Below are 12,141 nucleotides of genomic sequence, written 5' to 3'. Positions count from 1 at the left end.
CAAACAAGGGAAAGCTACTAAAATCATGACATTCCAAGTCACTTGGTTCTATAATATAACTGCACATTCTCTCGCATGATTAAAAATCCTGGATGTGACTCAAGAGGTTTCAAAGAAACCCACGCCAATTGTTTGACCAATTCTAGTAAAAGATGATAGAGTTAATATATAGATTCAATATAGTTAGAAAATCAGAATGAACATACCCAAAAGAAGCAGTGCTCCAATTAAATAACCCAGCAGTAACAAATTCAACACCTTAGGCAGAGACAAACGTAGAAAGGAAAAAAAAAACCATCAAGCAAAAGAATAGAGCACAACACGAAATAGTAAAAGGTGACAGATTCAATATATAGATTCAATAGAAAATCATAATGAACATACCCAAAAGAAGAAGTGCTCCAATTAAATAACCCAGCAGAAACAAATTCAACACCCTAGCCAGAAACAAATGTAGAAAGGGAAAAAAACCATCAAGCAAAAGAATAATGCACAAAAGAAATTGGGATGTAGGGATACCTCAACTGAACCACCCACTTACGTCAGTATTTATGTAGATGTGAGGAGAGGAAGGAAGGAAGGAAGAAAGAGGGGTTGCCGTTAGAAGCCGAAACAGAAGCTGAAACTGTAGAACAGGAAGATGAAACCGTGAGTGAAACAGTAGAACAGAAGCTGAAACCGTGAGAATCAAAAGGTGGGGAAGGGGAAGGGACTAAGCCTGAAACAATGAATCAAAACGTGGGGGACAGGAATTTCAATCGTGTAACAGAAGGAAAGGGAATAGTAACTGTGAAAAAACATCAGGTTTGACAAAGGGATGTAGTTGAAAAGGTTTTGGGCGTGGGCGGCTTGGGCTCTATTGTGGGATTCAATGTATAAAAATTGTACTTTAAAGTAGAGATAAGGCTGGAAATAAATTTAGTTTTGTTAGTATTTTAAAATTAGTAAAATCTATTTTAAAATTAAATTGAAAATTCAAAAAAGAAGATGGGAATGACATGGCTGCTGATGTGGCTTAATGTGATCGTAGCAACATTAAATGCTACGCTTCAACTTTTAGTAATATATTGACTACTAGTGGCGGGACTACCTGACAGTTTACTAATAAAATATATATATCAGCTTCAGGAAACATAGAGCTAAGCATGAAAAATATATATATATATTTTTTTTATTTTTATATAAGTACCGAAAGTGACCTTCTCAGATTCCTGACCAATCATTACATTATTAAGTACAACTCCAAGATTTACAAAAGCTTCCTGATTCTTGAGGCGACAGCAAGATGTATGTGTCCCACACACTAAGTAACACACACACTAACTCATGCTTATGCATATCTACATTACTAGTATGAGTTAATAATTTTATGAAGCTAAAATAGAAAATTTGGATAGCCAAAAGCCTTATAACTCAACTGACACCTATTGGTGTTTCTATCAAAGATGTTTAGGGTTCAAATCCCCCAACCCCAGCTATCAAATTATAGGGAAAAAAAAAATAGAAACAAAAAATTCTGGATGGAGCATACCCTGCAGTGCCAAGGACAACATCCTTTTGACTATATCAGTTGAAGAATCTTCTACAAGTGTGAGAAAATGATTTCCAGTTGCTTTATCAACAGCAAGACCAGTTAACTCTGCAATCTTTGTATTCCACCCATTTATCAGCCCATCAACATCAACTGCTCGAATTGGCACTGTGGCTGTTTCAATTAAATGGACCATCTCACTTGTCACTGCTTCCAATTCTTGCATCCCTTCAATTTTGAGGTCACTAAGCTTCATGTTAATTGCATTGTTACTTATACCCGTTGCTTCAACATCATTAAATGCATTCCTCAAGATAAGCTGTAAAGAATGGATTGCATCCATTTCATAGTCATTCCAGGGTAAACTCCTTGTCTTGACAACATCAAGGAAAGCCTTGAAGAAGACATTCTCACCCAAACTAAATTCCCAAAAAAAAGAAAAAAAGAACCCATGAATGAGAACATATCAAAAGGGCTGCCAAAATTTATTCTAGTAAATAATTATATAGTTATTATTGTGATCATTGTCATTGTCATGATATCCATCATCATCATCGTCACAGTAGCATTAGTATTACCAGTAAGAATAACAATAGCGTCTCACTAGCACAGGAAGTATTATGAATATGCTCTAAAAACATCAAAATTTTCTAAATATCTTCCTCAATCATTCAATATAGGGAAACTGTGTATACAGATAAGGGAAAAATCTGTTCAAAACTAAATCAATAGTACAAGTCTTTCTCCTTAAGATTAGTAAAACAAGGATGCCTTTTGATTGTATGAAGCATATTTCCATTAGTTACAGCAACATAATAAAGAGTAGGAACAACAAAGATTCCTTGTGATTATCTTTGATTCTTTGACGCATATTTGCATCAGTGACAAGAACACAGTTAACAATTTACAGTATCAACAGATGACAATAGAATGTAATATTGCTTTTGTAAAGCACACCATTTATTGATCAAGTATAAAGCCACATATATAAAACGTTGACAGACACTAATTTTTAAACCACACACTAAAGAGTAGTTGCAGTTCAGCAAAAACAAAAGTCAAGAAAGATAAGGGGTACTAGTACAACAACTGATAAATTAAATTGAGAAAACGAAAAGTTTAACGCATACATGGGCTATGACTGACAACAATTTCCAAAGTAGATGCTCAATCCGAGTAAAGAAGTAAGTTTTTATAGAAGATGTAAAAGAAAGAAATGGAAAAAACTCTAACCTCGTTTTTTAAAGCTTCAGGAAACAAAACCCAGATGTCTGAGAATCAGTCTGGCTCAAACTGAGATACAAAGCAGGTTGGAGAAAGTTCTATTAGAGAATCCAAAGTGTGTCCAGTAAATCCCAACCCCATTTCATGGAAAAAATCACCTCATCTCGATCACCACCTCCACTGTCTGTGCTTTGCCTTCAATCCCAGCACTTAGCAGGGACCACCTGTAGCATCTGCATGAGAAGGCCTATAAGCCGTTGACATTTCACTGTAATCCTGAAAATTTTATAAGGAAATGCCAAAAATATGTTAACCCTCCAAAGCAGTTGTTTATCTTCATAAACATTTCCTCCTCACACCCATTATGACTTAATTATCTACCATCAAATACTCACGTGTCCTCTCTGATCAGTATTGGGCACAAATTCAGATATTGGTGTGCCAGTAGTTACTTCTGCAGTTGACAAATCATGTGTACAACCAAAAAAACAAGAATCTTAGCCGAGCACCATGACTCTGACCAAATTTATCTGAATAATAACCAAAACAAAAATCTTAACCTGGCCTCCTCGACACAACAACTTCTACAATTTAATCCTCAAAAAGAAAATTTCCATCATCAAAAGATATCAGTACCTCAGTAACCATAACTACTTCCAACACGCAACAAAGGCATCTCATATAAGTAAAGGACACATTATCATCAGCAATGAATAGAGCAAAGCTAAGTCTACAACAACCAATACCTTCTGTCAAGTTTAACTTGCATATCAGCTTCTGATAAGGGAAGTCTAGGAGGGCATCCATCAATGATGCAACCAACACCACCTCCATGATATTCTCCATAAGTTGTTACACGAAAATAGTTTCCATATGTACTACCAGCAGCCTGAATCTCTGTGATTCAGCAATAACCATGTCAAAATCCAAAATTTCAACTTTTAATCCTATTCTCCAACCCCAATATTGTTAAATTAAAAAACCCAAATCTGTCATATCAAACTCCTATCTCCTCTCTAATTTTGCAGCAACTGAATAAAGCATAAACCTTCTCCTATTTTTCATTCACAATCATGAAATGTATTTAATTGTCTCAACAGCCTATATGGTCCTACCATGATGGTAAACTGTTACAGATCAGTACTGAATTATAGACAGCAGCACTTAGCCATATTATTGGCTACATTTTTGAAGTCTCTCTTAACCCAAACAAAAGAAAAACTTAAGATCAAAAAGGCATGCAATATAAAACTTTCATCCAATGCCATGTACAGTGGCAAATTCATCTAGAGCTTACCATCTCTATGGCATTACTAACAACACATTAAATGCACCAGAAGTTATTAAAATGTCTATGAAAAATTTCTCCATAGTGGATATCACATGACACTATCTATAATCAACAATCAGTTCAAAGTGCATTTCAGGAATTGATAAAATAAATTTCAGCCTAGAAGGATATGCTTGATTCATCACTATGATAATAAATTCTCAGAATCTAATCTAGACACTCTGTACAACTCTTAAGTTCCCTCGACTGATTTTGGGGGTGCAATCGTTCATTCCAGAAAAATATGATTAGCAGCTAAACTACTTCATTTTCACCCAATTAACATACAAAAAAAAAAAAAAAAAAAAAGCAATTGTGTATTCCACCAAAAGCTAAAATTCTACAAAAACAGGTAACCATGCTAGTCTTCATCAGAAAGCTTTTGCTTTTTCCACTTATAGGTAGCTTCCAAGATTTTAAGATTAGTCGTCTGAGTTTCCTCAGGGAACATATAATCGATGTATTCCTCATGCCTACCAATTTAAACTTGTTAGTACTGCCAAATAAGGAAAAGCCTAAAGAATGTAAGGAACACAATAAATGCAAACCTTAATAAGACTTTTATAAGTTAATTAACATACCCAGCCAGATCATCCTCATACACCATCTGCCTCCTCTTTTTCAGCTTCTTTGGCAGCTTATCCTGGACTAAACTAATATCACCAAGCTCCCCAAAACTGCTCTCCATGTTCAGCCACCATTCTAGTAGCATTGCTCTTTCCTCTTTTTACCCAGGTGCAGATGTTCTGTAGTAGTTAATGGCTTTCTCAAAAACCCTTGATTCATAGAAAACAAAAGAAAAGGGATAGAGCTTGTTTTATTTGTGATGGAATTTAAACACAATCAAATTATAAATTAAAAGAAGTAAAAAACAATAACATTTTGCCAAAAAAAATAAATGTATTATTACCAATTATCTAAAAATCAAGTTAGTCAACAAGCTTTAAAAAGGTATGCCAGGTGCATTTACAATCAAGTCAAATTGCTACACTAGTAACCAAAAAAGTGAACATCACATCCGCAGAATTATGGGATATGAAGTGGCAAAATAAATCAGACTATACGACAAAATTGACCCAATTTTGAAAACAAAAAGAAATGAATGAACTCCATTTATTTATCAGATAGGGCCCCTTTTTCATTATTTCTGGAATAGCAGGATTAAGAATCAAGAAACAATAACTTCTTTCATTTTTATGAGTAACAGAAAATTTACTGAAAAACTATTGCATGTACCTTCCACAATAACACTGGCATATCCAGTGCTGGTTGGGCAATTGCAAGCTCAAAGATTGCCCTAGCTCGCTCAGTCGCACACAAAGATCTCTCTAACTCCGCATACTTGCTCCATGCATAACAGTTTTCAGGCGCCCACTCCAAATACTTCTCACAAAGCTTTCGGCCACAGTCTATATTTCCAACCTGAAGCTCTATCTCAATATACTTGTTGAATATCTATTGGGTTAAAAAGCAAAATCAAAAGTGTAAGAATATGTGGAATATGCCAAATATAGTACATATTTAAATTCAATCAGTAAATGACCTTATCTTTAGGAACTTTGCCAATTGCATTTCCCAGGATTTGTCGTGCAGCCTTGAGATGTAGCTGCCAGATCTCAAATTGAGCAACTAGAAGCCATAATTTTGTAAAAGAGAATCTCTCATGAGGAATTTGCTTCAGACACTCCCTGGAAAAATTAACAGTAAGTGAGCAATCTCTTCAAAGTCACTTGGGTTTGTCCACTCGTGTGAATCATACATAAGAAAACCAGTTAGAAGTGCTGTTGTGAATGACTGTTTTTTTTTTTTTTTTATAGGTCAAAAACATGTATATTCAATAAACTGCTAAATGCAAAGAAGCACTAGCATATCAAACATACAAGAAAAGAAAGAGAAGTACAAACATAAGAGAAGAAGAACGCTAAGAACAAAGAAGAAGAGAGCATTAACAGATTTCATATAGTAATTTTTATAATGAATGTACATCAGAGAGATTTCCAAGTTGTAAACACTTACAATTCCTTATTAATTGGTCATAGGAACCAAAAAGCCATTCCCTCACTCAAGACCTTTATTTTCTTTGATAAGTATATTCAATAAACTGCATGTTTACACCCCAAAAAAGAAAACACTTCAAACAAATCTCTCCCGGTGCTGCAGTTGGGGCAGGAGGTTGAGAAGCAAGTGGTGGTTGTGTCACGGTAGGAGGGGAAGTATTTGTCACAGTAGGAGGGGAATTACTTGCAAGTTGAGCCTACACATTTAAGTGGCTCAATTAGATCAACTTAAAATGGCAACATTGACTATGATGCTGACGCTAACCATATAGGCAGAATAGACATCAACAACATCATCCATAATTACCTGGCTTGTGGGTGCAGCTGCTGTAGTTGAGGTTCCACTTGATGAGACCTTACTCTAAAATTGTTTCAACAAGTATTCATTAGCACAAACATTAAAGCAACCAGCAAACCAAATGTCTCTAAGAAGAAGCAACTTCAAGAACATCAAAAGCCTTAAGACATCCCCATAACTCTTTTCTAAGTACATCTTGTGATACAGAAAACCACCATATATGAAGAGTAGATATAAATACACTTGTAAATGACACCATGAAAGTATGGTTTCCAGTTCTTTTTAAGTGAACTTGATAACTACAAATTTGTACACCAGAGACATAAATGGCTGTCAAAGGGTAAGACCACATCCAAGTCACCCCTCCTCCAAGGACCCCATTGAAGTGGGACCAACAAAATGACCATTTATTCTAGAGACAAACTATGCCTAGGTTGCATATAATCTTTTGCAGGAACAATTCCAGCACAAATAGAGAATAAAGCCTGTAATAACTAATAAGGCACGCAGCCAATAAACTAGAATTTGAAATTTGTATACTAATAACACTGCCTAGAGTGTATAAAATGTCTTATCTTTTACACAGCCAACCCCAACCAGATAATGTTGTAATTAAATAGGCCCCTAAAATCAGACTCGGACACTCTATGAATACAGTAAAAACATTATGGCTAAGAACTTAGGAAAACACATGCATCTAGCAAAAACTAGTTCCAACCGGAGTAGTCCTTTTCTTTTCCTTTTCTAGAGAAAATTGAAGCCTAAGAACGACTTTGACTGCACACCAACGTTTGAATCTAACAAAAGGTTCTGTTGAGTTAACAAAGTTATAAAATGGATAAAAGAATCATATGAGAATGTTTTAGATGGTTCTCTGAAAAATTAAAATAACAAATCGACATGAGGCCTACTGATTGATAGGCCAATAGTGAGCCTACTGATAGGCAAATTGACATGCAAATAAGATAGAAGATTAAAGAAAACACTCTTGCAGCCATTATTTTAATTACTATAACTGAATCCTAAATGGAAACAACAGTTTTCTTGTATCCATTTGTTCTTTTTACCTACATCTTTCACATCTAAACATAAATCCAGAATTTCCCTTCTTTTGTCAATATAACGTGAATTCTATAACCCCCCTATAAAAAAAAAAAGGAATTCTATATACCCACCTCCCCCACACAGAGAGAAAAGAGAAATGAAGAAAATAGAAGTTTTAGTTTATATATTTTTTAATCATAGTCAAGACCAGAAGAATTTATTCATTTGCCAACTTGAATGGTCTGAAGATTTCTTTGAATAAGTTAAAACTATAATTCTCCACAACTTTCTTTCCTTCCATTTCTACAATGAGAAGGACAAACCCATAGAACATAATCAAATTAACCTTGGTTAACATGATGACAACAAACCTGTTCTCCGCAACTTTATTTTCTTCTAGCGTTGTGCCATCCTTAGGAGTGTTTCACCATTTGTTGAAGCTCTCTTTATGCCTGTGATGATAAAAGTTACAACACAGAACAGAAGGTTTAGTCACCCAAGACATGAACTTTATAGCATTCACTGAAAGAACATTCACCAAAAGACTGATCTAGTTTCATGTCCAGTGCAAGTGACAGTAAGGAGATATATATAATTAGATGAATCCTAGATCTTCTGAGCTACTCTTCTCTATCTTCCCATAAGCTGTCTTTATACAACATGACCTAGACTTGGAATTAGCTTCATTAAAAGAGTAATTTACATTTCCCACCGGGATGGTTTTTGAAATTAAAGTTCTTAATGGGGGGGTAAATTATGGAGTTTTTTCTTTTTACACTTAGTTTACTCAGGTTATATAGTCTTTATAGTCTTTATTTGTGAAAGTTCAAAAACGTGTACAAAACACCTTTGAACGTTTAGACCCCCAAATTACAACTTAACCAATACAAGCAATATGTCAAACAACTAGTATGCGGAAACTTAACACATGCTATAATACGAAATTGGTTAAAGACTATCTAAGCCATAACAAAATAAAACCACAGCAGATAATAAGAAGGTAAAGATAGAGAGGAAGGAAGATGCAAACACAAAGACAACACGCGATGTGTTATCGAAGAGGAAACCGAAGCCCTCGGCGTAAAACCTCTCCGCCGCCCTCCAAGCGGTAAACAATCCACAAGAAAATACAGTTGGGATACAAGGACAGCAATAGACCCTCCAAGCCTAATCTACCCAGTGCACCTAAGCCCTCCAAGCTTCTTGCTCCAACGAGGTTGCGCCGAACCTTTTTCTTTTCTAGCTTCCCGGATTCCGCTACTAGACCGTAGCATCAACCAATGAAGATTGGTTCCTTCCTAACTGCTTCCCAGAAATCCAAACAACTGTCTCACAGTGATGATGATGGTGAGAACCAGGTTTGGTATAATGCCTCTCAAGGATTTGACAATGGAGAGGAAGAGAGTAGAGGAATTTGAAGAGACTCTAAGGTATAGATTGTGGATGAAACAATCTTGTTTTTCTTTAGGGTTTCTCTCTCAAAATTCTCTCTGGAAGCTCACTTTCAATCGTGGGTAAAAGGGGTATTTATACTGGAGTGGGAGAGGAATGTGAAACGTCAGGTTTTACAAAACAGGGGTGGCTCGCGGCTTGACCTCGCGGCTTGACTAAGTCACGAGATCCAGTCGCGAGTTAACCGAATGGCCAGTTGTCCTGTTTTGTCCTGTAGTGCTCCAGCTAGCATGACTGTTCATCTTCTAGCATGCTTGGCACGTGTGCTGCTTCTGGCGGCTTGCAGCCGCGAGTCACCCGCGAGTCTCTGTTTTCTTGCACACTCTTGAGCAATCTTCACTCTATCTCACTCACTACCCTTACAACAAACCCACCTAAATACAGGGTTACTAAATGCTGAATTACAAGCAAATTTGGCACGGAATAAAGCCAATTAGATGGTTGAATAAATTCAACCTTACAATCTCCCCCTTTGGCTATTCCGTGACAAAACCCTAAAACAGACTCTAGACTTAACATGTGAGTTGGGAACAGTTGAACAAAACTCACTCACACCTAACTCTAGAAGCTGTGAAGCACTTGAATCATATGAACATAATACTCCTGAAACACAACAATACACCATGATCATTGTAAGCAGAAAATTATAAATGCATATGAAACAGGCAATATGTGATCAAGCAAAGATGGAGTTAAGAAACAAACCATGGCTTGATCAACCAAGTGAACACCACAAGGTAGTGATCACAGTGCTCATTCACACTTGGAATGAACACAAGGACATACAAGTTAACAAGCACAAGGCAAGACACTTGTATGCTCAACACTCAACCAATGCATAACACACAAGGCATATGCATCTAGGAACAATCCTACAAGGGCACAAGAGTGACAGTACATAAACCAAAATACAGAACATTTAGATTAAAGTACTGATTTCAACATAGCATAAAGGCTGCATTAAGCAAGGTACATACCATAAAGCCTACAAACTATGCATAAAACATTAACCCTAAAAGCTTACAAAAGCACATGGGTACAAACCACAATATAACTGAAAATAAACTTAAACAATATAAACTAAAAGTGTATAAAGTTTCTCCCGTTCAAAGTGATGATAAGCTGTGATGCACTTGGAACATATATACTTGTAACCTGAAACACTTGCACAAAACACATTAGACCCTCAAGGTAAAGCAAGTAATAGAAGGACAAGTATAATGTAACAAGTAAATTGCGATCAAGTAAACATGATGTGAAACATGTGAGCAACTTGATCATACACCAAAACAATCATAAAAATGACTACAATGATCACATAGCAAAGCAAAAGATCATCCGAACAAGCATTTAATGAAGCACAATAGCATAGGGATATATGCATGTCCAAAACACAAACACGATGCAATATAAGAAAACAAACATAAAGAGAATGTCTTCTCCCCCTTGGTATATGCATCTCCCCTATGGAATATCTCTCCCCCTACAAATGTGCATGAGAAATAGAATTTATCCCCCTAAGGATGTGCACAAGAGTCATATAGAAATGACAAAACACTCCGACATACTCTTTAGAGTATACTCTCTCCCTTTTTGTCAGGAATAGACAAAGGGTCAAGGAGAAACGAGGGTAAGAGATGAAGGTAAGAACAAAGAGAATGATGCAGGAGGGAAAAATGAAAATTTTTTGAAAACAACTTTGAAAATAACCCTCAATATGCAAAACACGCGATTTTCGCGACTGAGTGAGTCGCCACAAAGTCGCCAGTTCAAGCCGCCAAAACACTCAAAGACAAAAGATTGAAAATTTTTCTAAGTGTTTTTCGCGACTGGAAGGTCTACCCGCAAGAGAGTCGCGAGCTGAGCCGCCAAAATCTCTGAGTAACCCTCGCGACTGGACCTTCCACTTGCGAACAAGTTGCCAAAAATGACCCGCGAAGACGCGACTGAGTCTCGCGACTTGACTTACCTGCGACTGAGTCGCCAAAACAGGGCAAAACTGGGTTTCTTGAAAAAATTCAGATTTTTTAACAAAATACTTTCCAAAAACACCTAAAACACTCAAAAATGTTTTTGCGCTTGAATTAACAAAGATTGAGCATGTGAAAACACATTTCATCAAGTACAATCACACAAATGAATATGGCATTTATTGAACATAAACTTGTGTGTTATGTGTGGATATCAACAATGAGATAGTCCTTAGTCTAATGTGAAGCTTCAATGATCAATTCAACCAAGGCATACACAATTAGCACTAGATCAAGTGATCCATCTCAATTATAGAAATATGTATATATGACCTCCCACAAAACTTGATAACATATCTTGGAGCTTTAAATTTGACTCCATAACATTTGATCATTTTGATCTCTTGAGACAATCACCTCTCATTGTGAGAGTGATATTTGATATTTCACTTTAATGAACAAGCCTTTGGCTTTTTGAATAAACATTCTCTTTAATATAAGGTCGCTTACCCTTTTTCCTAGTCGAATACTAGAATGTGCGATAGGCTTTTGCAGCTCAATATCTCTTTTCATTTGGAGATTTACATTTGGTGAGCTCTTCTTAGCAAAAACAAAAATAAAGAGTGGGAAGATATATAGACACAAATCTATGCAAGTTTCAAGATCAACATAACCATTTACTAATCATTCATGACAAGTTTGAAGATCTATTTACAACAATCACATAGATTTCAAGATTTCTCCCACAGTGATATGAGTGCAAAGAAACAAGCAATGCTCGAAAATGCACAAAGCCATTAGCACAAAGGTACAAGGCAAAACAAGTTTTGAGACAAAACTCAACAACGTCGATCAAACTTTTTGATTTTCTACTTTTTATGTGGTTTTGGATTTTTACACACACAAACCAAAGACATAAAAGTAAGATCAAAACAAAAACAAAACAATGCATATAAAGATATGCATGATGCACAAATGCATGACAATGAAGCATCTAATGCATGAAGGGTCCTACAAAGATCGAAAGAATTAGATCAAGGACCAAAGGAACAAAAGCTCAACCATAGGAACCCTTCCTCATCCAAACAGAACAATTGTTTGGAATGAGTGTCTCATGAGAAGTGAGACGAGGGTTGAAAGAATGAGAACCGGAGATGCACATAGACAAGGAGTTAAGAGCATTAAACACTTTCTTTAACAACATGCTATTATCACTAAAATCCGGTTTATCCTTT

The 12,141-nt window shown here is 36.1% G+C and overlaps 2 protein-coding genes and 1 long non-coding RNA gene across 3 annotated transcripts; all 3 read right to left on the bottom strand.

The window, feature by feature from the left end:
- Positions 1–1,530: 1,530 nt before the first annotated feature.
- On the bottom strand, positions 1,531–3,718 carry LOC126724573 (uncharacterized). The gene is made up of 2 exons (XR_007655042.1): positions 2,765–3,718; positions 1,531–1,950 (listed from the first exon to the last, which is right to left on the bottom strand). It is a non-coding gene; the product is annotated as an uncharacterized LOC126724573 (long non-coding RNA).
- A 1,448-nt stretch (positions 3,719–5,166) lies between these two features.
- LOC126722755 (pre-mRNA-splicing factor CLF1-like) lies at positions 5,167–6,139 on the bottom strand. The gene is made up of 3 exons (XM_050425906.1): positions 6,129–6,139; positions 5,629–5,773; positions 5,167–5,540 (listed from the first exon to the last, which is right to left on the bottom strand). Exons 1-3 carry the CDS (start codon positions 6,137–6,139, stop codon positions 5,298–5,300), a joined length of 399 nt encoding a protein of 132 aa, XP_050281863.1. The 3' UTR covers positions 5,167–5,297.
- On the bottom strand, positions 6,124–7,919 carry LOC126724572 (uncharacterized). The gene is made up of 3 exons (XM_050429054.1): positions 7,831–7,919; positions 6,450–6,503; positions 6,124–6,339 (listed from the first exon to the last, which is right to left on the bottom strand). The coding sequence occupies exons 1-3, from the start codon at positions 7,840–7,842 to the stop codon at positions 6,157–6,159; spliced, it is 249 nt and encodes an 82-aa protein (XP_050285011.1). The 5' UTR covers positions 7,843–7,919; the 3' UTR covers positions 6,124–6,156.
- Positions 7,920–12,141: the final 4,222 nt, after the last annotated feature.

Source organism: Quercus robur, chromosome 4 (assembly GCF_932294415.1).
Source record: "Quercus robur chromosome 4, dhQueRobu3.1, whole genome shotgun sequence".
NCBI classification, from domain to species: Eukaryota; Viridiplantae; Streptophyta; class Magnoliopsida; order Fagales; family Fagaceae; genus Quercus; species Quercus robur.
The sequence above is the reverse complement of the archived record's forward strand: the minus strand, read 5'-3'. Positions and strand labels throughout refer to the sequence as shown.

Excerpts from the sequence above, each read along its gene's own strand:
- LOC126722755 (XM_050425906.1), bottom strand. Across the intron at positions 5,541-5,628 it reads GCAAAGTTCCTAAAGATAAG|ATATTCAACAAGTATATTGA; the intron begins GTCATTTACTGA and ends TTAACCCAATAG.
- LOC126724572 (XM_050429054.1), bottom strand. Across the intron at positions 6,340-6,449 it reads CAGCTGCACCCACAAGCCAG|GCTCAACTTGCAAGTAATTC; the intron begins GTAATTATGGAT and ends TTAAATGTGTAG.